The sequence below is a fragment of the Eulemur rufifrons genome, chromosome 3 (genome assembly GCF_041146395.1).
Source record: "Eulemur rufifrons isolate Redbay chromosome 3, OSU_ERuf_1, whole genome shotgun sequence".
In the NCBI taxonomy this organism is placed as follows: domain Eukaryota; kingdom Metazoa; phylum Chordata; class Mammalia; order Primates; family Lemuridae; genus Eulemur; species Eulemur rufifrons.
In genome coordinates this window covers 39211348-39236459 of record NC_090985.1, presented here as the reverse complement: position 1 = coordinate 39236459, position 25112 = coordinate 39211348, and the positions used below count along the sequence as shown (strand labels likewise).

General features: G+C 50.6%; 1 protein-coding gene across 1 annotated transcript; it reads left to right on the top strand.

The window, feature by feature from the left end:
- The first annotated feature begins 9970 nt into the window (after positions 1-9970).
- TRIB1 (tribbles pseudokinase 1) lies at positions 9971-17961 on the top strand. Its single transcript, XM_069465406.1, has 3 exons — positions 9971-10887; positions 12924-13216; positions 15596-17961. The coding sequence occupies exons 1-3, from the start codon at positions 10528-10530 to the stop codon at positions 16059-16061; spliced, it is 1119 nt and encodes a 372-aa protein (XP_069321507.1). The 5' UTR covers positions 9971-10527; the 3' UTR covers positions 16062-17961.
- The last annotated feature ends 7151 nt before the right edge of the window (positions 17962-25112 follow it).

The window sequence follows — 25112 nt, the reverse complement described above, 5'->3', positions numbered from 1 at the left end:
CCACAATTGCAGATTCCATTTGTACAAGTAACTTTCTGACAATGCGGCTTCCTGTGGGTGGCTCATCTAGGCAAAGTGAATGTTTTCATTGATCTGCTGATGCGTACATCCTGGCCTGCCGGATGGCTGCCTCTCTCGCTGCGATCCTCCTGCATATCAGATGCCAGGAACCGGTTCAAGTGCATCTGCCTTTGACAGGGCTCCTCTCCCAACAAGGACAACTTCAGGTTCCAGAGGCTCATCCATATGGCGCCTTCTGGCAAAACTGACCTCTCCTTCCTGTGTGTCCCTCTTCTAGTATTGATTTCATCCCGCTCATGCTACAGTTCCCTGTGCCGCCGCCCGCCCTTCCCTGCCCTGCTGTGAGTCACCAAGCACAGTGCTGCTTTTCTACTGCCATGATGCTTGGCACAGAGTAGGGTTCCATAAATGTGGGCCAAAGGACAAACGACTCTGAGCAAGCACAAGGAGCCCTTCCAGAGCCCAGTCCAGGTTTGTCCCAAGATACAAAAGGTCTTAAAACAAATTTCAGTAAGTTGAATTGTGTTTTACGTGAGCTACATAAGTCCAACCCACAGGTGAGGCCATATGTAATTTCACCCCATAGCTTAAGCAGAGGCACTTGCTCTATAGTTTCCTAAAGAGAAGGAATGGAAGGGGGCGTGGGGGAAGTGGAGAGATGAGAGGAGGGAAGCACAAGTGCCTTGCGGTGATCTGACTTTGGGTTTGAATCCTGATGCCCAGGATTTTTAGCTGGGTGACCCTGGGCAAGTGACTTAGGCTCTCTGAGCCTCTCTTTTCTGGAAAATGGAGATGATAATAACCATTTGCAGGGCTGGTTGTGAGGATGCATGAAGTGATATATGCAAAGCACAGTGTGTGACACTGAGTCAGTGCTCTATGTCATAGGTGGTTCATGTCTGCAACAAAGGCAAATCATCTAGGACCAGATCCTCCCAGAGAAGGAGGGTGCCTGACTCCACAGGCTGTATGGACAACTCTGCACAAAAAGCCAGATTTTTGTCTACCACGTTTGCATGAAGTGATTATAGTCTCTGTGAACAGAATGATGGTGTATTGAAGCTGCCAGTTACCCAGGCCAGAGGAGAAGAGACCTCCAAGCCTCAAATGCTTGGTGACCAGGAGTGATCTGCCCTGGCCCACGTCACCCTCCGTCCGGTTCCCAGTCTGCAGCTCTCCTCGAGAATATTGCAAAAGAGCCACTGGCCTAGACTTTTTTTTTTAATAGAAACCCCAGAAACCAAGCAGTCCTGTTCATGGGGCCTGGCTTCCTTCAAGAACGAGGGGAGATTGTCTTGGCTGGCTGCCACTACGGCCTGGTGCCAGCTGAGTGAGGGAAAATGGTCTGTTTGAAGAGGCAAGATGAGTTACTTCAAAACAGCCTGCAGACCTCAGATCAGATCATGGTAGGGTGGGGACTTTTTTTTTTTTTTAAATAAGGAAAAGGAAAAAGCAGCCCGTAGGACATTTGTGTGTGTCTATGTATATATGTTTTTGATGAATGCTTTATGTGTTGAGATGAGTCACTGGGGTGGCAGAGCTTATAAGGTCTGAGCACGGGGCCTCCCTGAATCCTGGGAGATGATCAAGGGTATTCCAGGGCAATTATATGTGTGTTTAAAAAGTGCCTTTTCCCTCTCAGCTCAGCTCATGCTGCTCCTGGCAGGACATAAGAGGGCATCTCTCGTCAGCAGGGCCCCCCCGTGCATGGTTGTGTGGGGCCAAGAGCCAGCCTGCACTCTGCCCAGCTTTGGGGTGCCACCCATCCGGGGGAAGGGGTGCCCTTTTCTAGTTAGCATAGAAGGCTGTCCTGTGGGCTGGTGAGGCCCTGCCGATTCATCCAGAACAGTTCCAGAATATTCGGTTGTTTACTGCTGTATAACAAACCACCCCAAAACTTGGGGCGTGAAGCCATTCTGTGAGTCAGGACACACAGGACATGGGGGTGGGGTGTGGTGGCTCTTGCCTGCTCCGTGATGTCTGGGGCTGGAGCACTCACTCCCAGGGTGGCTTCCTCATTCACCTGTCTGGTGCCTGGGCTGGGACAGTGGCAGGACAGGCTCAGCTGAGTCTGTCACCTGGAGGCCCTGCCTGTGGCCTCTCCAGCACTGTGTTCTCAGGGTAGATGGGATTCTTACCTGGCTGCTCAGGGCTGCCATTGCAAGTGTCTGAGTGAACGAGACTTTTGACTTGGAAGTCTCAGAGTGTCACTTTCATTGTCCTCAATTGGTCAAAGTGGTCATAGCCCACCTAGGTTCAAAAGACTCTGCTTCTCAATGGGAAAAGTGGTAAAACTTTGCAGCTATATTTTTAAAATCATCACAGCAGTCTTCTGGGCTGGGCAGACAGGAGGAAGGAGGGGCAGCCCTTATGCCTAGGCCATCCTGCTCCCCTTTTGGGTTGGGGACATCTGTTTCCAGGCTCTTGGCCCCTTTTCTGCCATTGGGACGATCTCATGGGAAGAGCATCTCAGGGAAGCATTTCTGGGGAAGCAAACTCAAAGGTCTCCAGGGTCCATGATGCTAATGTAAATGTGAGGCGGTGGGTGTTAGACAATAAGGAACAGTGGGGACTGTGGCAAACTAGACAGTGTGTGCCATGATACCCAAAAAATTGTCAACACTGAGATGTGCTAACAAAACATGGCTGCAGATTGGATTTGGCCTGTGGGCTCCTGGTTTGTGACTCCTGACATTAAATAAAAGAATTAGTGTCAGAGATAGATGAGACCTCAGAGATCACCAAGGCCAGTGGTTTTCAAACTTTTTTCTCAAAAGCAGTGGAAACTTTTTCTCAAACAAGATCTTACAGAAGAAGCAAATGATCTAGAACATTTGACAACTGGAAAGGGGAGCCTAGAATCCCACATCAGCTTCCTGCTCTCTCCCCAGGGTGCTCCCAGGAAACTCTAGGGTTGCAGTTTAAACATCACCAGTTTAACGTCTTCATCCAAAAAAAAAAAAAAAATGAGAAAAATGAGGCCTCAAGCAGAGAAGTGACCTGCCCAAATTCATACTGTGAGCTAGTAGCAGAGTAGGCCTTGAATCTAGGTCTTTTTTGACATAAAGATCTGTGCCCTTTACACTGGCAATAGAATGAATATTCACCTTACATATGTACAGAGCTTCACGGCTGACAGTGTTTTACACTGGTATCACACAACCCCGATACCTTCTATCCCCCAATCCCTTCCCAACCTATAGGTGATCTTGGTGAGGGCAAGTGACTTGCTAGGTAGTGGCTAAGGGCTGAGTCAAGGGAAGTGAAGACATTTCCCAGCCAAGTAGTGCAGAGGTTGGTCTTCATCCAGGTGCTGGAAGAGGAATTAAGGCAAAAATGAACCAAGAGCTAATGGACAAGAGCTCACAGATGAAAGTTGCAGCAAATAACTCAGAAGAAAGTGAAGGGTGTCTCACCATTTGATCCAAGGCAGGTAGGGAGCTGGGCTCACCCCTGGATCCAGGAAATCCCCAGCCTCTGACCTTGAGAAGCTTCCAGTCTGGGCCACCCCCACAATGTGGCCAACACTGGACTAGCCACCATGGAGACAAGTAACGGATCGTCCATGGCTCTCCAAGGCCACCTCTTCTGTGACATCTCCCCAATCTTTCCTGTCCCTGCCGAGTTAATCCCTTCCTCCTAGGCACTGGTTTGTGGCTGTTTGTATATCTGCTAATGCTGCCTCTCTCACTATGGTTCAATCCTTGAATGGGAGGGATTGTACTAATTACAGATCAGATCAAGAGGAAGAATGTTTTAAAAGCAAGAGGCAGCAATGGGCATAGGAAGAGGTAGGAGAGAGGATCTTGGTGAAGCTCATAGGAGTCCCCCTGGGGGGCCAGTTCCTCCCTCGGCCCTGGGCACTCTGGGCCCTGCCCTGGCCCTCCTTGGCTGCATCCCTCCCCACTGGGCAAGAGGGTGGGACATGTCTACATAGAGCCTGCACCTGCCTTTCCAGACCAAATTCAAGGTACCCAGGACCCCAAAATTCCCTCCCCCAGGGGCCCAGAACCTGCTTGCAGGACCCAGGAATCTCTTTCATGGGTCAATTTTCCCAAGGTGACTCGCTGACCCTGCTGTGTGGACCTCTGGGCCCATAGGCGGTCATGGAAGGGCCAAGGGGAGCCCCGATGGGTGTGTATGTGTGTGTGGAGTGTGCATATGTCAGCTGGGATGTCCAGGGTGTTCCCCGGAGGCCCTGCATGGTAAGGACTGAAGCTGAGGCAGGAAGAGAAGTGGAAACAGGTCATAGACCAGAAGCCTCTGTTTGTACTCTCATCCAGGCCCCTACAGATGTTAGGGGAGGGCCTGTGAGGATCTAAGGCTTGCTGTGCTCTTAAATTAAAGGAAGAGAAATGTTTGGATGGAATTTCTCCTCATTAGGACATCAGGGTGCATAAAGTAGAAAAAGCATGGCCAGGATTCAGCCCAAACAGGATTCCAGTTCTAACTTTGCCACCTTCTAGCTGTGTGATCTTAGACAAGTTAATCAGCTTCTCTGAGCCTGTTCGTGCATCTGTACAAATGGTGGTAATAATTATGTTCTAAGATTGTTTTAAACATTAAACAATAGGAAAGGGTATATTAATAGAATATGGCAGGAACACAATAAATGGTTATTTCTTTCCTAGATTTTGAAATACCGTCTTCCCTAGATATGTTCCCAAGTTTTTAAATTTTTTTTTAGAATTTAGGGTCAGAGAGCATAACGCTCCTGATGCATACCCTGTGTGTGTGGCTGTGAAGCCTTGTGTACTGTGAAATAAGGAGATAAAAACTTGGAACCCTGGCCTCTAAGAATATCCCTGTTGTATACATGTATATATGTATCTATTTATTTATTTAGAGATGGGGCCTCACTAGCTCACTACAGTCCTGAACTCCTGGAGCTCCAGTGACTATCCCACCTCAGCTCCTGAGTAACTAGGATTATAGACATGTGCCACCATGCCTGGCTATTATTACTACTTTTTATATTTTTTGTAGAGATAGAGTCTCGCTGTATTATTGAGGCTGGTCTTGGACTCCTGGCCTCAAGCCATCCTCCTGCCTCTTGGCCTTCCAAAGTGCTACAATTATAGGTATGAGCCACCGTGCCCAGCCATTCCCTGTTTTAGAATGAGTAGAATGCTCAGAACCTTCCCAGCATTGCTACCATGCACCTACCTTGGCATGAATGAAAATGAATCAAGCCAGAGCTCATCAGTAGCCCGACCTCATCCTGAAAAATCAATACAGGTTTCCCTGCATTACATAATATGTGAGTTTCTGAAGAGTTGGAGGTAAATCAAATTTTTTCCCAGTTCAACATGCATTGAGCATCCATTGTCAGCTCAGCATGGTGCTGAGGCTATGCAGGACACACACACACACACACGTACACACGTATGCACGATCAGCCATGATTCTGGCTTTCAAGCCACATGGTAAATGCACCAAAGGAGCTTGCCAATGGGATCACGGGGTAGACCCTTTTCTATAGCAAAGAACCCTTTAACATGGGAAGAATTACTTCCTAATTAACATCTTATTTACTTATATGTTTGTATTTGCTGATTTAAATAGTAAAGGCCTTTTTCAATTCTGGCATATGGCAAGCCTTTAATGAATATCTGTTGACTAAATGAATATTGTTCAAAATTAAGGCATGCCCATATCTGGTAATCTCTCACATTTGTGCATGGGTGGATAATCCAAAAGCACTTTTCTTATATTTTCACCTGCTTGTTTCTGTAAGAACCACGTAGGGGAGGAAAAGCAGCCCTTGATCATGCCTGTTTCACAGGTGAGGCAACCAACCTGCTTAAAGAGCAATTGGCTTCCTCAAATCAGAATTGAAAAGTCCGTGGGAGGTTAAGTCGGATGTTGCCAGCAGGGACAGCCCTGCCAAAAGCATGCAGGCTGGGGGCCCCACAAGGTTGAGCCCCTGCTTTCTCCAACAACTTACATCTTGTTACATTCCAGGGCTGAACACCTAACTCTGCAATCTGTGCCCAACTCTCCAGCCCCCGTCTCTGTCCAAAAGCAGGTTTCCCCTCTCTCATCTAGGCACTCCCTGCGGGGGAGCCTCTGCACTTGAGTAGTTTATTAGGTGGCCACTTACTAAGCTCCTCTTTTGTAATGGACCCTGGGCTGGGGGCTGGAGACTCACGACTAAATAAGACATAACCGCTGGCATCTGGGAACACCGTTGAGTGGAAAGGGTCAGGAGAGTTGGATAGAGGACTTGACAGCACCTGGGAGGACACTGAAATCAGACTGCAGGTGCCGGGGAAATCTGAGTGGTGTTTTCAAGGATGAGTAAGAGTTCATTAAATTGGCAGGGAGAAGGGAGGGGATTCTAGTGAGAGGGAACAGCACAGGAAAGAGTGCAGAGGTGTGAGCGGGCAGATGTGTTTGGGGCCTTCCAGGAGCTGGCATGGGCATGGCAGAGGTGGGGAGGTAAGAAAGGTGAGGCTAGGAAGGGAAGCGGGCCCTGGAAAAGGGTGTACTTTCCCATACTCTGGTGCTTGAGGTTTAGGCCACGGCTTGATATGATCACATTCAGATTTTAGGATAGTTACTCTGACAGCTGTGTAGGGAATGGAATGGGGGGAAAAAGGACACACTTGTGTGCACCACTGTCTCTAGCACTTAGTAGGAGCACTGGCGCACAGTGAGTGCTCCGTGTTTGTTGAGGGATGAATGAGTGGCTTGGTTAGGAGCTTACTGCAGGAATCTAGGGTAAGGTCCTGTACTAGGATTAGGGGAGTGCAGAGGGGGCTGGACACGGGAAAGGTACAGGGTTTATGACAGTCAGGGTCTGGGCAGGAAAATGGAACCGAGGCCAGAAGTTCAGTAGAAAGAATTTAATGTGGGGAACTAGTTCAAAGGTACTGGAAGAGCAGAAACAAAACAGAACAAAACATGGTGCTGGGGGCAACCCAGAGATGAGCAACATCAGGAAGACGTTGCCACGCTAGGGCTGGAGGAACCAAGGTTGTGTCACCTGCTCCCAGAAGCCAGTGTCCCTGGAGTGAGCTGGGACCATGAAGAGGGGGTACCAGGGGTTGTGTTCCCCAGGAAGCAGCCTGTGAGATGGAGGCTAGCATGCAGGAGGTTTATTAGGGATACTGGGGAGGGGAGGGAAGGGAGGAAGGGGCAAGACTGGGCAGAGGGAAAAGCTGGGCTGTAACACAATCTTAGGAAAACCTCAGTGGACCCCATCTGGGAGCTCTGAGCTGAGATACCTTTCAGAGGTGGCCCAGGTTGGGGCAAAGGAACCAGACCTTTATTCTCCAATGATCAGCAGTCATTGGATGTGGACCCCTGGGAAGGGAGTATGAACTTGGGCATGGTGGCTCCTCTCAGTCAAGGTGGCTCTTGATATACACTCTCGACAGCCATGGAAATGCATGGATCCTTCAGTCCCCAAGGGGGATCTGGGGGGCACATCGCAGCAGCCATATTGAGGGGCTGCCTAGCAGGGGCTGGAGCCAGATTTGGTGCAGCCAGCTGCCCAAAGCCAAGAGAGGGAACAAGTAGCCTGGGCATTCTCTTCCTCCTGCCTTCCAACCTCCCTCCAGGGCCTTCCACTGGGCAAACTGGGCTGGAAGCTACTGGGCAACAGAGAATGGGAAAAGCAGCTTGCAAGGGCCAGCCCAGGGGCGCTGAGAGCAAACAGGTCTAGGATGGACCCAGTGACCCATTGGCTGTGGAAGATCGGTACAAGGCAGATTCAAAGGTCAAGGACTGCCAGCGATTCTGGGCCCCCCAGGGTGGGCGGGGGCTGGGTGGATGGTGTAAAGCCTTTCCGGGAAGAGGCAGAGGAGGGCGCACACCTTGGAGGAAGATGCTCCTGGCCCATGCTGAGTTTGCCATTCAAGTGCAGATGCCCAGCTGGCAGCTCAGTGGACCTTAACTTCTGGCACAAAATAATCCTGAAAGACTGAAAACCTTAGGAGGGCTCTCTCCTGACCACAGGAACAAGTGCATCCTCTTCAGCATGACGATGGAGCCCTTCATGTTGTCCCCGATGACCTCTCAGGTTCAGCTCCCTGCCACCCTTGCAACTCCCCTGGCCTGCCCTTCCTTATGCCCATCACCTGGCCCGCCCACGACCATTCATACGCCCCTGAGCAACTTCTTTGCAACCCCACATCCCCCAGGTCAAATGCCACTTTCTAGATGGGAGTCCCCTCTCCAATGCCTCCTTTCCCTACAAATTGTAATCTCCTTTTGCAGCTCCCAAGATGAGAAGGCTTAAGAACGTGACAAGCTAATTAACGGCAGCAAGTACCTTCATCTTTCCAAGGCTTCATTTCTTCTGTAAAATGGGGCAAAAAATAATCTGATAGGGTGCTTGTAACACTGAAGTAATACATGCAAAGTGCTACGAACAGTGTTCAGCACATAGTAGGCCTCAATGTTAGCTATTATTATTTTAACTTTCATCTTCTAATTCCCTAGCATCTAGCCTTTAGTAGATGCTTAATTAGCACTTGTTGAATAGAGAATTAATAAGGAAAAGGATTTATTCTTGGGGCTTGACCTGGTTTTAGAAGATTAAGTATTTAGCAGGCGTGCAAGGAAGGACTTTATCTGATAATAGTTATCTATTTTGGGTGTCCGGGGACTGCAAACTGACCTGGTTCTCTCAAGAAAGAAAAACGACAGATTTCAAGTTATTTTCATGGAGCTTTGTGCAGGCTCTGGCACACGTTTCAAGCTCTCCCAAATCACGCTGCACGAATGCATGCACACCACCTGGAAGGGCTGTCCGAGTGCAGGCAGTATCCTTGGCGGTGGCCAGAAGGACTTCCACCCGGCCACCCACCTACCCGGGCTGGCACCCGGGCCCTAGACCCTGCGGCGCATGTGGAGGCCGGGGAGGGGGCAGGAATCCGGCGGTGGCCACGTGGGCCCCTTCCGCCCGCTCCCCACATCCTTTGTTTCCCACCAGCCCCGGCTCAGGAAGCTCTTTCTGCGAGTCACCGCGAAGGGGCGGCCCGGGAGCCTGGAGAAGCTATTTCCGTGCAATCCGGGCGGGCGGCAGGCGCGGGAGGGGCGTGGAGGTGGAGGCAGCGCAGAAGGCCCCGTGTTTGCTTTTATTTCATCCAACAGAAGGTTCTATTTGTGGAAGCGAACAGACGCTAGGGATTAGAGCTGGGAGGGGGCAGGAAAAGGAAAAAAAAAAAGCCACATCCACTACCACGCACAGGTCTTCCCCGGAACTACCGCGTGGGGGTGAATGACTGATTCTGGAATTCATCACCTTCCCTGTCCCCACCTTCCTCCGGCTGCAGCTCAGCCTTGGCGGCGCCCACGGCTCCAACCGGAGCTTCCCAGGCGCTGGGCGGTGGGGGATCCCCGGGGCGAAAGGCGTAACCGCGGGGCTGCTTCGAGCGGCGGGTGCAGAAGACCGTGGCGCGCGCGCCCGCCGCGCGCCCGCAGCCCATTGTGCTCGCTGTGAATGAGGCGCGCGCACCAATCAGCGGTCACTTCGCTCCTCGCGGCCCCGCCCCGCCCGCCCACTTCCCGGGGACCCTGACGTCACGGGAACTTTTCCTCCGCCCCCTCCTTCGGCTTCTGGAGAGGAGCCGGGGGCCTGCCGGAGGGTGCGCGCCGCCTCCAGCCAAGCCCAGCGCCGGGGGGCGTGTGCGCGCGCCCAAGCCGGCCCGGGACGCACCACCTGCACCCGAGCGCGCGCCGCCCGGAGCATCCCCAGTCCTCGGGCCACCCCCATCGCCCCCACCTCCAGTTCCACCTCCCCTCCCCCCAGTCCCCTCCCTCCGCTCCGGTGACTGCTTGCCGGGCGGCGGGGCCGGAGTCGTCGCAGCCACCTCATTGCACAACCCGGCTTCCCAACTGTTTACACAGCCCAGCCTGTGAGTGTGTGTGTATACAGCGTGAGTCACCGGGAGGCGGAGGAGGTGGAGGAAAAGGAGAAGGAGGAGTGCACTGGCCGGGATCGGTGCGGCGCACACACTCACTCACACTCAGTCACTCTCTCCGAGCGCGTCTCGCTCGCTCTCACACACGCCGCGAGCCCAGGAGCGCGCAGGATCCCGAGCGCCGCGGAAAAGTTGCTCCGGCTTTTGCTCGAGACTAATTGCTTTGGGAAGTGCATTTGCTCCGTGGCTCCGGCGAGCCTGCTGAATCTTGTCCTCGCGGCTCGGGATCCCAGGAACGCAGGCCGCCGCTGCCTCTGCCTCGGGGACTGGCGGCAGCCTCGGCAACAATAGCGGCGGCCGCCCCCAGCGAGCCGCCCGGAGCCAGTGCCCGCGGAGGTCCGGAGACTCGAGCCGGTCTCCGTCTCCCGGACGCACGGCCAGCGTGGTCCCCGCGTGCAACGCGAGCCCCGGGGAGCGGCTCCTGCTTTGCCCCCCGTGGGGGCCGAGCCGAGTCCCCTCTGCAAACTCCATCCCTCGGGCTGGAAGAAGTCGCGGCGCCGGCGCCGAGCCCCCAGCACGTTCCCGCGCGGATCCGGGGCCGTACAAAGCAGGGTCCGCCCGGGCCCAGAACGGGATGCGGGCCGGTCCCGTGCGCTCTGCCATGAGCCGCGCCTCGCAGCCCCGCGGCCCGGCCCTGCTACTCCCGGCCGCCCGGGGCGCCCCTGCCAAACGCCTGCTGGACGCGGACGACGCGGCGGCAGTGGCAGCCAAGTGCCCGCGCCTCTCCGAGTGCTCGAGTCCCCAGGACTACCTCAGCCTCCCCGGCTCGCCCTGCAGCCCGCAGCTCCCGTCCGCCGCGCCGGGGGCTGGTGGCGGCTCCGGGAGCGCGCCGGGACCCAGCCGCATCGCCGACTACCTGCTGCTGCCCCTAGCCGAGCGCGAGCATGTGTCCCGGGCGCTGTGCATCCACACTGGCCGCGAGCTGCGCTGCAAGGTAGGCGGCCTGTGGCCGGGACCTGGTGGCGGTCGGGGGCGCAGGACGCGGTGGCAGACAAAAAGGTGCATGGGGTCTGTCCTGCCGTGCCCGGGGTACAGCCAACGCTTGGTCTGGGGGCAGGGCGGGTAGGTGGGTTGAGTTGGATCTGGCGGATTGAGGGGTTTTCTATGGAGTGGTATAAGGGGGGCTCGGCGGTCAAGAGGAAGTGCAGTGTTCAATTGCTTTATTTCTATATTCCTTTCCTTAGCGCTCAGTTTAGCGCATGGCGTTCCATATAAGTTGTGGAATTGAAATGGATTCCAGGGCCATGCCATTCTCCTTCTCTCATTCTCCTCTCCACCTCCTACCATCCCCCCCCCCCCCCCCGCCCCGGTGTCCTGGAAGGACGCCCTGCCTTGGGTGCCTCCTTGGAGCTTGGAGCAGCTGGTAGCTCTCTCGCCAGGGTTTCACGGCACCCGGGCTCAGCTGTAGGTGGCAAGGGGGTGGGAAGGTCGCACCGGGCTCCTGCCTTGGGGATTCCGGCTTGAACCCGCGCTGGGACGAGAACACCGCCCTCTCAAGGGAGCAGTCTGAGGGAGTCTTCCAGCCCAGGCGGGGGAATTTGCCCGGAATAGAAATGGAAAGTCCACTCCAGCGAGGCACCCTCGCTTCGATTCACTTTATTTTCCGGCCAGCGATTTTCATTTGAACTTAGGGATCCTCTCCAGGAGGAGGAGATAACAGCTCCTAGAAACAGGATCCGCCGGGTCCTCCGCCAGCTCCCATAGACGCAGAACGTCCCCACAGCTGTGAGCCCGACACCCCCTTTTGAGGCACTCTACAGAACCCCTCGGGCTGCTCCTTTCTCCCAAAAGATAGGATCACCCCCTGTTAAAGTCTTGGGTTTTCCGCAACTCACCTGACACCCCCTCCTCGCCAGTCCCAGGGCTTCCTGCTGCCACCTACTGTCTGACCCGAATGAAATTCCAAATTCTTGATCAAGCCCAGTTTAAAGGGGGAAAAAAATCTTTTCTTCTCAATGGCTGGGGCTAAGAGCTGTTTTGGGAAGAGTATGTGTGTGTGGTGGGATGGGGTGCGGTGGAGGGGGGGGGGTGTAGCCAGGGGCATTTTTCTTGCTGGTGCTAGGCTCAGCCAGGCTCAGAGGTGGGGTGGGTCTGGCCATTGTGCAACCCCTTCCAGTTCCTCCAAGCAGATAATAGCTGGATCCAGATGGTGACAGCCCGTGTGTCACCGTTTCCAGTTGAGTCTAGGATATGAGTAACCGGACTAAACAAAAGGCCCTTAAAGAGACCAGCCAGCTTCTTAGAAGAGATGCTCCCCATTTCTGGGATTGGGGAGGGGTGGGGTAGGGTGGAAGGGGGGGCATAAGCAAACAAATTAAAAATCCCATAGAAAGAGCTCCTACCCCTCCTGTGAGAATTGTAACTGAAGCCTGCTTGCACTTGAGTCAGACTGTAGGCAGGTTGCTTAAGGCTGCGTTGTCACAGTCTCTCCCTCCAAGTCATCTGTTCCTTCTGACTAATGACAGCTCTGCATGTTCTCTGGCCCCTGCTTCCCCTTGGAGGCTGCAGAGTCACCACATTCTGTGCCGTCTCTGTGCTGAGCACTTGAGTCTGCAGGAGGCACAGACATGTCCAGGGACTGCTTTTCAGCCTCTGGACATGCCAAGGGGGACCCTCTATCAGCCACTCACTAGTGTTGCCTACAAACAGGGAAGGGCAAAGAGGGCGGGGGCTTTGCGCTTAGCTCTCAGGAGCTGATGGTCCCATGGAAGACAACATGCACAGAAGACAGTTCTTTCAAGTCATCTGTATGAAAGCAGGGGTTTGCTGGCCCAGAGCCTAGGTGTTACTGGCTCCTGGGTGTTGGGCAGCTGCGCTGCATAAGGTGGGGTGGCAGAGATAAGGGAGTAAGTGAATGAAGCTTGCTCTCATCCAAAGCCCAAAGATTGAGAACTTCAGCACAGCTCCCTAAGGGATATGGGAGGCAGCCTCTCTTTTCTCGCCCCCTAAACAGGCCACTTTCCTCTGCAGGTGTTTCCCATTAAACACTACCAGGACAAAATCAGGCCTTACATCCAGCTGCCGTCACACAGGAACATTACCGGCATTGTGGAAGTGATCCTTGGGGAAACCAAGGCCTATGTCTTCTTCGAGAAGGACTTTGGGGACATGCACTCCTACATGCGAAGCCGGAAAAGGCTGCGGGAAGAGGAGGCTGCCCGGCTCTTCAAGCAGATTGTCTCTGCCGTCGCCCACTGCCACCAGTCAGCTATTGTGCTGGGGGACCTGAAGCTTAGGAAATTCGTCTTCTCCACGGAGGAGAGGTGAGCGGCTGCCACAGCTCCTCCTGTGGCCTTTTGGAACCAAAGCAGGTTGTGCAGTTAGATGCAGTGTGTTGGTGCAAAACCAAGGGCTTAATTGTCCCAGATTTAGTATTTAGAAGTTCTGTTCCTGAGGAGTCACAGCCAAGGTTGGTTTATTCTGCACTCTCTTGGATGGGGCCTGGGGACAACTTGGTGCTTCTGGAGGATAGCATGTGTTGACAGGGTGCCCTTCCCACTTCTACCCCAGGATCAGGTTTATTCCCCGTTGTTGTCAGAAAGGTCAGCCTTCTGGGGTGCAAATACTAACCTGCCCTTCCCAATATTGACTCCTAGTGGAAGCGTGCAAATCTTTGCCTATACCAAGTATTGTTTTTGTACCTAGGAGGTATCACAGAGCTAGTGAGACTGTCATTTTTGCAGAATGCTGCTGCTCTCTTCCTTCATACGGCATTCCTGTCCCATCTCAGGCTGGGTCCTCTGTACTTCGTTCACATTCTCTGGTGACTTTTTAGACATCTTGCTTGGATACATGTTCAGAAAATAGCCACATTGAATAATAAATGGATGTTGGCTAGAACTGATTGCTAAATATAGATCATGGCTTACCTCATAAAGAACAAGATGAGCTTGATAAGAGAATAATGAGGCATTAAGATTCAAAATTGAGGTTTCAGACAAGAGAATTCAGGAAGCTGCATGAGATAGACCATACCTGATTTTAAGAGGTGGACCACATCCCTTGTGGAAAGATTGAGAGCAGTAACATAAAATTGTAGAGGTGGGAGGGAGTTATTTTGTTGTAGGAGGTGGGCTTATCCCACCTATGCATTTTTCCCTTTTGACCCCACGAAAAAGTACAGGGTTGAGTTGCTTTAAAGCATGACTTTGTGTCTGTTCTTGCAATAATTATTGGAACATACTGATTAGCAAAGAAAAGCAAACTGTTTGCAGAGAAGAAGTTTCCAATTCCTGGAACATGCTTCTTTGATATGGTGATACGTTTTCTGAAACATGCTTTACACACCTCCTTACTAGCTTTTGAAATCGGCATTGCACGGGCGAATGTCATGGGCATGGGGTTTGGCAACCCTAGGGTTAAGCAATGGCAGGCTGACGCTAGTCGTGTAACCAGCACAGGTGCAGGGTTTTAGTACTACAGCAGCCAATCAGGGGTAGACAGTGTGGGTTGAGTCATATTTTCCGTTTACAGAACCAATGGGTATTTTACATAACGACGGGAGGTCACGCTGAGGACATACCGAAGTTAGCACATGTATACTACACTCCAGGGAACAGGAAGGCAGGAAGAAAAAAAAAAATACCAGACCTTTCAGAGGAAAAGGAATTGACCCATCAGCCAGTACCAAATGATTGCGTTTAACTTCACAAGTGACTTACTGAAACAGGGCTATTTCAGAGAAGCAGGGAGAGGCAGGCTGCCACCGGATATTAGAGGTTCCCCACGTGGCTTTGGGCTTTAGGGGATCCAGGAGACTTGGGTGGTTGGCTCTGAATAAGGAGGCACCTTCAGCTTCATAATAGAACGTTTGACTAAAGGTTTTTCAGACTTTAGTTGTTAACCGAACAGAGACCCCCCCACGTAGAATAAATACGCTGATGTGTCGATGTTCCATCCTAGGGGGGGTGTGTGCCTATGGAGGAGTTTCAGGGCCCTGCATCCCTCCAATCCACCAGCTATTTTTGTTTGTTCGAATAACTTCTCCATCCAGGCTAAGTGTTCTTTGCAATTAAACACCCCAGTAAGTGTAATTAACATTCCTTGCAACTTTCCCATCATAATTATCATGTCCTGAGCCCAGGTGGACAAAGTTCCCTCTGTGTGTATGTATCAGTGTGGGTGTGTAGTAACAGTGACTTTGGGCTCTGTTTTGTAATGCAAAGTGCGGGTCCAAGTAGCCCTGGCAGTCAGTGGTGTGATAAGAGAGAAGATTGGCTTGTGGGATGCTCAGGCCCTCCCTTAAAAAGTGGGATACACTGCTCTTCCTTGATAGCTTTTGTAGAAAATGTCAGCATTCCCCTGAGACAGGCTCCCAGTTCTGCAATGTGAACTTGGTAAATTGTGTAACCCCTATTAGGATATCTCTTGTAAGCCCTACCATTATGAATACTATTTGGGGCTTTGCATCATACCCTCCACCCCAGGCGCTCTCTCGATACTTTGCAAACATTTATTGCAGATTGTGTTGGTTTGTGAAATCGCGAGTCCTGAGTGGTTGCAGGGCACTGCTTACTGGATGAAGGGGTAGATAGCATTCCTTGGGCCTTTGTTGTCAGTGCCTGTGGGCGCTGTTATTGGGAAGGCTTTGTTTTTCATAGCAGCTGGTCTAGAAATAATGGCTTTGTTCCTCTCTCCTGCAGAACCCAGCTCAGACTAGAAAGTCTAGAAGACACGCACATAATCAAGGGGGAAGACGATGCTTTGTCAGACAAACACGGCTGCCCAGCGTACGTGAGCCCCGAGATTCTCAACACCACGGGGACCTACTCTGGAAAGGCCGCGGACGTTTGGAGCCTAGGGGTGATGCTCTACACCCTTTTGGTCGGACGATACCCCTTTCATGACTCAGACCCCAGTGCCCTTTTCTCCAAAATTCGACGTGGACAGTTCTGCATTCCCGACCACATTTCCCCCAAAGCCAGGTGCCTCATTCGCAGCCTCTTGAGACGGGAGCCTTCCGAGAGACTCACTGCTCCTGAGATCTTACTCCATCCCTGGTTCGAATCCGTCTTGGAACCTGGATACATCGACTCAGAAATAGGAACTTCAGACCAGATTGTTCCAGAGTACCAGGAGGACAGTGACATTAGTTCCTTCTTCTGCTAATCCCAAAAACCTCAGAAACCTCATAATTCTCACACGTGGCATTTCCATTTCTAAAGATGGACAGGCCCTTTGGCGTGGTGCCAACCAGATACACGACTGCATCGTGATTGTAGCTGCCGAACTCAGCATGGCACCTCTTCTTGTTTGTTGGGATGAGTGACTGTTGGTCTGAGCAGCAGACATGCTAACTGGCTGCCCTGCAGAGCTGTTTCCCTTCTTAAGGAACCCATGCCAACTGTCTCTCTGTCAGATTTGGGGGATCCGAATCTTTTATAGGGAGCAAAGAGTATGGACATCCTCCACCATGTGGTCAAGTGTAATGAACTTGAACATTTGAATGGGAGAGGAAGCAAATCACACAATGGCATTTTGGGCAATAATTAACCATATTTTAAGAGGGTGACAAATAATTTAGGCCAATTAACCTGCCATCTTGGAACTTATCTTTGGTAGCTAGACTTGCTACCGAGGCTTCTCTGATGGGAAAGTTCTTTTTTTGGTTTAACACTCATCTTTTCTTCACACTCACATTTACCAATGACACTGCTCTGTTTTTGGAGCAGACTGTTTTTAGTTGCTCAGGAGCCTGATGGAACCATGAACCCGGACTCTGTCCTCTGTTTCCTGCCAAGACCTCATCTGCACTAATGACTTCTCCCTGACCTTGACACTCTCCCCCTTTAGCTACAAAAACACTTACCAGCTAACCGTGGAAAAGTATCACAAAAGATTTGACCTCTTGACTATTTTCAGAACTCTCAGCTCAGACAGAGAGACTGTAGGGTTTTAAGAATAATTATGTTTCCCCCAAATTTTTTAGTACTTACCCAAGTTAGTTACTTTTCCCCAAGACCATCTCAGGGTGTGGAGCATTTTGTCCAGGAGAAGAAAGATAAAGAGGCTCCCACCGCCCCTCTCCCAAGAGCAAACAAACATCTTTGTGCTTTGAAGAAAGTAAATTTTGGATAGTCTTAGAAGATTCTCAGACTAACTTCCAGAATTATACTTTAACCCCTCCCGGATGTGGTCTGCCCCTGGCATTGTGTGTGCATCTGCTGTTTTGCATGATGGGTTGTTAATATTTCAAATGTGTGGTTTATGAATACATCTGCATACTTGGCTTCTGGAGTGAAATAGCAAGCCCCAAATCTTTAAAGTCAGAAGGGACTTTAAAAATCATCTGGCCCAACCTCTTTCCTCTTTCTGCCACCTCCCAATGCAGAAAGCCCCTCTTCAGCTTCTTTCGAAGGTGGGAATCCAGCCTCTGTTTGGATGCTTCCAGAGATGGGAACTCACTCCCTATACAGCAGGTAGAGAAACTGCAGCTTGTGTTAAAAAAACAAGTTGAGATGAAATATCAGTAACTGTCTTGGACAGTGCTGAAATCGGGTGGTTAAACGGGTAAATAAAACATACTGTATTTTGAGAAATGGCACAAAAACAGGCAGTCATCTTTAAGGGCTATGCCTAGGCAAACTACTAACATGCATTGTGAGAATGCCGTGTATACCTCACGTACCGTGTACTTTGTACATACGTTGTACCTTTTATACATATGTCCGATACTGTTTTGTTGTTTTGGCTCTGAGGCTTGTTTTGTTGTCTGTGTCTGTCTGAATAACCTGCGTGTCTAAAACCACATGAAATGTGAATGATTATTGGCAATATTACCTTGACAGAATCATGGGACTCGGAGAAGAGGGAGGACAGAGGTCTCTGTCGCACTAACGCTCTCGTGGTTGCTCGACTGTTGTATCTGTGATACAGTATCCGGCTGAGGACTCTGGGCTGGCAGGGGCTTCTGCCGGGGAAGCTAGAAACACTAGATTCTTCCTGTACATATGTGTATATATGTGAACAGTGAGATGGCTGTTTCTGACTTGTAGAGAAATTTTAATAAATCTGGTTTCGTAAATTGGTGTGGTGAATTTCTTCTTTTCAGCCCGATCTGCCTTTGCCTTCTGCAATTTCATGCTGGGGTGCAAAGGGCTCTAGCCTCGGGGCTTGTAGTCTGGAGGGTGGGGGGCTCGGGGAGGATGGAAAACTAGACAGATGATGATTATTGTATGTGACCTTTGACAGATTTGAAGCAATTTACTTTTTTTTTCATTTAAGGGGGCAATTTTGTTTTGATGGGTGAAGCCAGGTTGGTGGGTGCTTTGGGTTGAGTTTAGCGCTGAGAGACATTTGAAGAGGAGCAGGCATAAGGAAGCCTTGAGTTGTAAGAATCTTTCTGGCGTTTAGTCATTTTTGGGCCGGGGACCCATGATGATTTGACAAAAGCTGTGGACACCCCTGAGAACAATGCCATGTGTATACAACAGAATTTTGTCAGGACAGGTTCACACGGGTCCCTGAAGGCAACCTGGGGCTTCCTGTTGAGACCCCTCCCCTGCATTAGACCTAGTTAAAATGGCTAATGGAGGCATTTTATTTTATTTTTTCTTTCTGTAAGTGTAAAAATGGAAATGGAAACAAGGAAAAACTTGAGGTGACATTAATCTATTCTAAATGAAGTAAGTTAGCATCTGGACCGATTTTGAAAAATACTTTACTTTGTAAAAAGTATAACAAACATACAGAAAAATGCACATAGAAGTGAACAGCTCAGTGAATTTTTACAAACTGAACAGACGGCTGTGACACTCAGATCTAGAAGGCAGAACACTGATGAGACCTCAGAAGCCCTCTCTGCCCTTCCAGTGCCTGCCTGGCACCTGCCCCAAGGGTAACCACCAAGGGATAGAATTTTAACTCTAAACTAAAAATTAAAGACTAACTCATCAACTCCTGGCTTCCATGAAGGGGCATACAGAAGTTACAGATGACATAGTTGCCCCTTTCTAGGACTCAGGCTGAGATCACCCAGGAAAGCAGACCGGTGACACTGAAGTTGGTGCAGCTCTGGCCTTGTGACCCAGGAACTTAAGAAATGGGAAAAACACCTCAGAAGCAATGTGGAAAATGGCCAAGGGCCTGGGTAGCTTAGAAGCTAGGAAGCAGGGGGTTGGTCTAGGTAGGGCCATCCCATGAATAGGATCTTAAACCCCAAATTTCCTGGAGCAGGCCTCAGAACATATACTGCAGTGTCTTCCTGCTCCAGTGAACCCAGGTGGGGCTCAGCATAGCTCCTTGGCATATAGAATGCTAATACTTTGGACTTCACCGAGCTTTTAATCTAAGCATTTCAAAACACTTTGCAAGCAATTAAGGTTACAACACCCCTTTGTACTGTTGCTGCATGCACCAAATGGAGAGAAATATGGGTCAGGATTGGCTGGGATGACATGTGATGCCACAAATCCATAAATTTAATCTCTTCTAAGGTTGGAACAAATCTGGGGCAATTGCAACCAGTTAAATTACAGAAGGCCAGAATGAATGCATTGAAAAGCTGATCACTTTGTTTTCCCTTGTGTCCTCAATATACTTGTCATTTGAGTAAATCGTTGAAGTAACATCTCAACTATTTATTCATACCATACTTTCCAGCAGTTCCTCCTTCCTTTTTATATTCACAGCAGTTGCATGAAATAGGCAAATCAAATATTTCCCCCAATTTATAGTTGAAAAAACGGAGGCTCAAGTATCTTTTAGTAGCCCCTTAGGAGTAAGTAACTCAGCTGGGATATGAACCTGGGTCTTTGGACTCCATGCCCAAGGTTGTTGCTATGTCTGCACACCATCACACAAAGTCTTCTGGTCAAAATAATGATTCAAGACAAATACAAATACTCAGTCTTTAGCTTCATTAACATATTCAAATGACCCACCACATCAGTCATAAAGGTGGAAGCATTACCAAAGATGAAAGATCTATTATTCATTCAACAAATATTTACTGTACACCTACCATATGCCAGACACTGTGATAGACTCACTTCTATCTCACTGGATGGAAAGGTACATGAACTCAGGGACTGTGGCAGTCTTATTCTCTCTTGGCTTCCTGGCACCCAGCACAGTGCCTGCCATAAGGAATGTGTCAAATGCCAACATGGATGGATGGGTGGGTGGGTGCATGGATGGGTAGATGGATGGATAGGTGGATGGGTGGATGGATGGATGGGTGGGTGGATGGTAGATGGATGGATGAGTGAATGGATAGATAGACGGATGGGTAGATGGATGGATGGGTGGATGGGTGAGTGGGTGGATGGGTGGGTGATGTATGGATGGATGGGTGGATGGCAGATGGATGGATGAGTGAATGGACAGATGAATGGATAGGTGGATGGATATCCTCCAGCAGCTCAGAGCCTAATGGGCCTCTAAGTCAGAGAGCCAAGAACACGGAAGTGGAAACCTTGAGACTAGAGTCCAGCTCTGAACCTCTCCTGCTGTAGGACCTTGAACAAACAGTCTGCCTTGTTCTCATTTGTTCATCTCTAAACGGGAGTAATACTATTCAATTTCTCTGGACCCTGTAGCTGCTATTCTGCGGAAATAGTACCTATATGATCTTTGCCAGAGTGGCTATAGGAACAGCTCTGTGCTTCCTTTTAAAACTAGACACAGGCAGCACGATTGGGATCCTTGCCTAATTTCATTCTGTATGAGGAAAGGCATCGTAGCAACGAAGACCATGGAATTGGCTTTTCAGCATGGCTTTGATTGGGAAAAGGAGGTCAAACCGTTAACCATTAGTTAACCACTGTCCCCACCCGCTTTCCAAAAAAGAGGAGCAGGATCCAATATTCAACCCCTGGGAACTGTCCACATCAGATTTTAGTTGATTCTTTTTGTTTTTTTAGACAGAGTCTTGCTCTGTTGCCCAGGCTAGACTGAGTGCCCAGGTGTCAGCCTAGCTCACAGCAACCTCAAACTCCTGGGCTCAAGCGATCCTTCTGCCTCAGCCTCCCGAGTAGCTGGGACTACAGGCAGGTGCCACCGTGCCCGGCTAATAATTTCAGCCAGATAATTTCTTTCTATTTTTAGTAGAGACAGGGTCTCACTCTTGCTCAGGCTGGTCTCGAACTCCTGACCTCGAGTGATCCACCTGCCTCGGTCTCCCAGAGTGCTAGGATTACAGGCATGAGCCACCGGGCCTGGCCCAGTTGATTCTTTAATGGTCTGGATTGCTGTGGGCAAGTTAGTGGCTCCTGGAAGAATGACACCTCAGTGCTGCCGGATGTTTCCACTATGTATCTCAGCCACTCCCTGTTAGCCGGATGATTTGTCTCCATTTAGCAGATGTTGGTGCTAAGACCAAGGGGCTAAAGAGTTTGCCCAAGGTCACACAGCTAATGAATGGGCAGGTGACTAGATCTTTGCCCTTCTCCATCCTGTGCTTTCCATATTGGGTCTCACATGTTCGACCAGCAACACGATGTCTTCTTTCTGGAGCAGCCATTTTGCTGGAAGATTTTTTTGCCAGGGAGTGTACGGGATGCTGGGTCAGTCCTGTCTGTGGTCTGGGTCTATGATTTCCACCAGCTGAGATCTATCAAGAGAGTGCTCGTAAGGTACTGAGAGCCATGTTGAGTGCTTCGCATGAATTATTACCAAGTGATTACCTCCCAGCACTCCCCTGAGGCAGTACTGGTACAATCCCCCTTTTGTAGCTGAAGAGACTGAGACTCAGAGAGGGTAAGGGGTTTGCCTAAAGTTACACAGCACAATATTTATTTGCTAATTCACACACCCAAAGCCCTTAGCATGAAGGCTTAGTGCTCTTCTGTTTTTAGATCTGGGAGGGGACTTTATAAACAATTTAGTCATAAATGCAATGTGGTATCCTGGAACAGAAAGAGGTCATTAGTGGAAAAATGAGCGAAGTCTGAATAAAGTTTGGAGTTTAATTAATAATAATATACCAATGTTGCTTTCTTAGTTGTGACAAATGTACCACGGTAATGTAAAATGGTAGCATTAGAAGAAACTGAGTAAGGTACCTATGGGCTCTCTCTGTAGTATCTCTGCAACTTTCCTGTAAATCTAAAATTATTCCAAAGTAAAAAGTTCATTTGCAAAAAGATTTAGTTTACACTTCTGGAATTTTCAGTGAGGGGAAGCTATGACTGAGACCGGGGGAGTAACAGCCAAGTAGCTGCAAGCTACTCCTGACCTCCGGCCTCCTGGGCGCTGGCCGGTGTGTGGTGAGTGACCTTCTAGAACAGGTCAGGAGCTGAGTGAGGTGGGTATGAGGGGTGCTTCTGTGGAATGTGTCAGAAACTTTTCTTGACACGGGACATGGCATTCTGAAAACTCTGTCAGTGGGTCTGACCCGTGGATCGGTGAGCACCAGGCATGGCTCGGTGAGCCAGTCTGAGGGCCGTGCCACGCACTCGTGAGCTGCAATGCCATGCCTCGTTAGCCAGAAGGCAGCGGGAGCACGTCGGGGAAACGTCCCTGCCAGCCGGGCTTGGCCCAGGTTGGAAGAGGAAGGGATCTGGGGCTGGGGCTCTAGTGTGCTCCAAACAGATTTCTCATCCAAGCTCCAACCCAAGAGGTCGTGTGGCCTGGGAGGTGGAGCCGCCATGGAACCAGCTCCCTGCGTTTACCAGGAGGGCCCGTTCTCTGTGGCTGGGCAGGTGCGGCGGCACTCAGGGGCCAGGAAGCAGGTTCGTCCACGCTCCTCCCACGTTGTAGATGGGGAGCTAAGCCTGACAGAAGGGGAAGGACGGCCGATGTGCAGCCAACGCTCGTCTCGTATTTGTAATTTTCTTTCTCAATAGCTGAAGTTTGCGCTGATTGGCATCTTTCTCACTTCCACACTGCCAGAGTGAACTGGTGGGTGACGCTTCGCAGGCAGCGCCCCGACACTCAGTCTCTCTTACACACCCTGCTGCGCAGCCTGTGCCTACTAGGAGCACAGAAAAGAAATAACTAGAATTATAACGATGATAAGAACCCACATGAATTGAGCGCTGTTTGTCCAACCCTGCCTTAGGCACTTTGCAAGCCTGTCTCATTTAATTCTCACAACAGCTGTGCAGGGAAGATATTCTTCCTTGCCCCGTTTTACAGCCGAGTCTGTGAAAGCCCAGAGAGTCTGAATAACTTGCTCAAGGTCACACAGCTAGTGAATGGGGAACTGAATGCAGGAGTCTCGCTCTAACGAGTTTCCTTACCATGTGACCTGCTGTCCTGTTTTGGCATACATCTACCCTTTATGTTAGTTATAGTTCCACAGTCAAAGTCCTACCATGGTGGGCTATCTGGGTGGAGACCCTTCCCTCTTTTGGGGGGAACCGCTGACACCTTGTGAAGCTGGAAGTACAGAGGAAAGAGCTTGAACTTTAGGGTTAGAGAGACTTGGTGTCACCCCCAGCTGTGTCTCTGCTAAGCAGCAGTGTGACCCAGACAAGTCACGTGACCTGTCCATGCCTCAAGTGCAATAATAACTGAGATGGCAGTAATAGCATCTCCCCCCACCCCCCGCCCCATGGCTGTGGCCATGCGGATTACATGAAGTAATGCCTAGTCCAAGGTGCCACATTAGCAGGCCGGAAATTCAGACAAATCCCTTGGAAGTGAAAAGGACCCAGCTAGGAAGTCAGACAGAGCTGCATTTGAACCTGAGACTGGATCCTTATTTGCCCTGTGGCCTTCAGCAAGTTGCAACATGTCTCTGACCCATAGTTTCTTCATCCATAAAATGGGAACATAATGAGCACAGCGCAGGGCTTTGGGGCTGTAGGCAGGATTGGTGATAAAACACACAGACGGCCTGGGTTGGAGGCAGTCAGGGGCTCCTGCTGTGATTATAATGTGTTTTCCCCTCGCTCCTCTCTCCCTTGCTCTTTCTTCTCTGGTTTGCAGGCTTGCAAAGGCCAGAGTGGTGAGTGCTTTGAGGGACAGCGTGGAGGGAGGGAGGGCAGTGGCAGGGAGCAGGGCAGTGCCCAGGACCACTGAGCCAGGGTGGTCAGCCTTCCAGCCCCTTGCTGCTCGAGGGCCTGCTGACCTTGATCTTAGTTCAGGGGAGCAGAGAGAAGTCCGGCTTCTCTGACCTTGCCCAGCCATCAGCTGTTCCAGTGTCTTAGAAGCTCCCCTTGGGGAGAGAAGGGGACTTGAAACCACCATCTCACAGGTGCCACCCTGATTCCCAAAGTAGAGGCTTCTCTGGGCTCCCTCAAGGAGGGCAGGGATTTAAAAAAAAACCAATGCATCACCAGTTTCTGCAGAGGCAGGGGTAGCCTGGGCCCAGCCAGCAGAGTGGCACAATGGTTAAGAGGCCTAGAGTTACAGGGGCCCAAAGTTTGAAGTGTGGCTCTAGCACTTACCTGCCAAGGAAACTAACCCACCCTATACTCAGTTGCCTTATGTGTGAAATGGGTGGTAAGAATTCCCACCTCTTGAGATTGCTGTGCAGTTTAAATAAGATCAGGCCTATAAGATATTTCCTTCACGCCTGACCTGTACGAAGTAGTGCTCAAGGAATGTTGGCTATCAAGAACTGGGGTCAAAGAAGGTCAAAACCCATAAGTCAATCCATTAAAAGTGTGCTAAATACAGTGCTTCTCGCAAGTGGAGGCAGAGGGTCTGGTTAAGTTGCAGACTGTTCATCAGGGCTGCAGTGGGGCCCGAGACTCTGCATTTCCAGCTATTTCCCGGGGGAGGCCAATGCTGCCAGCCTGTGGACCATACCTAGAACAGCACAGGTTGAAACCCATTTCCAAACAGAGACCTGTTACGTCTCAGTTACAATGAGCTAATTCCTGAAAATGGGTATATTTTGGGCAAATCCAGGAGGAAGGGAGTGGGGAGGAGCAGGCATTATTGAGGAGCTGTTGGCATGGGTAGGGTTGAATGAATTATCTCCTGCGATCTTTACAGACTCCCTGAGGGATGTTGTCATCTCCCTTGTGCATGTGGGGAGCCAAGACTTACATGTTAAGCGACTTGCTCAAGGTCACACGACAATACAGGGTGGGGCTGGGATGTGGACTTGGGTCTCCCGGCCTCTGATCCCATCACCTTCCTCCGTACCTTGGAGGCAGTGACAGGAGCCTGAGAACACAGCTGAGACAACCCCAGGAAACCTACCTCCTCTCTTGGGACCTCAGCTTCCCTGTTAGCAAAATGGGTGGCCTGGGTGTAAATGACCTC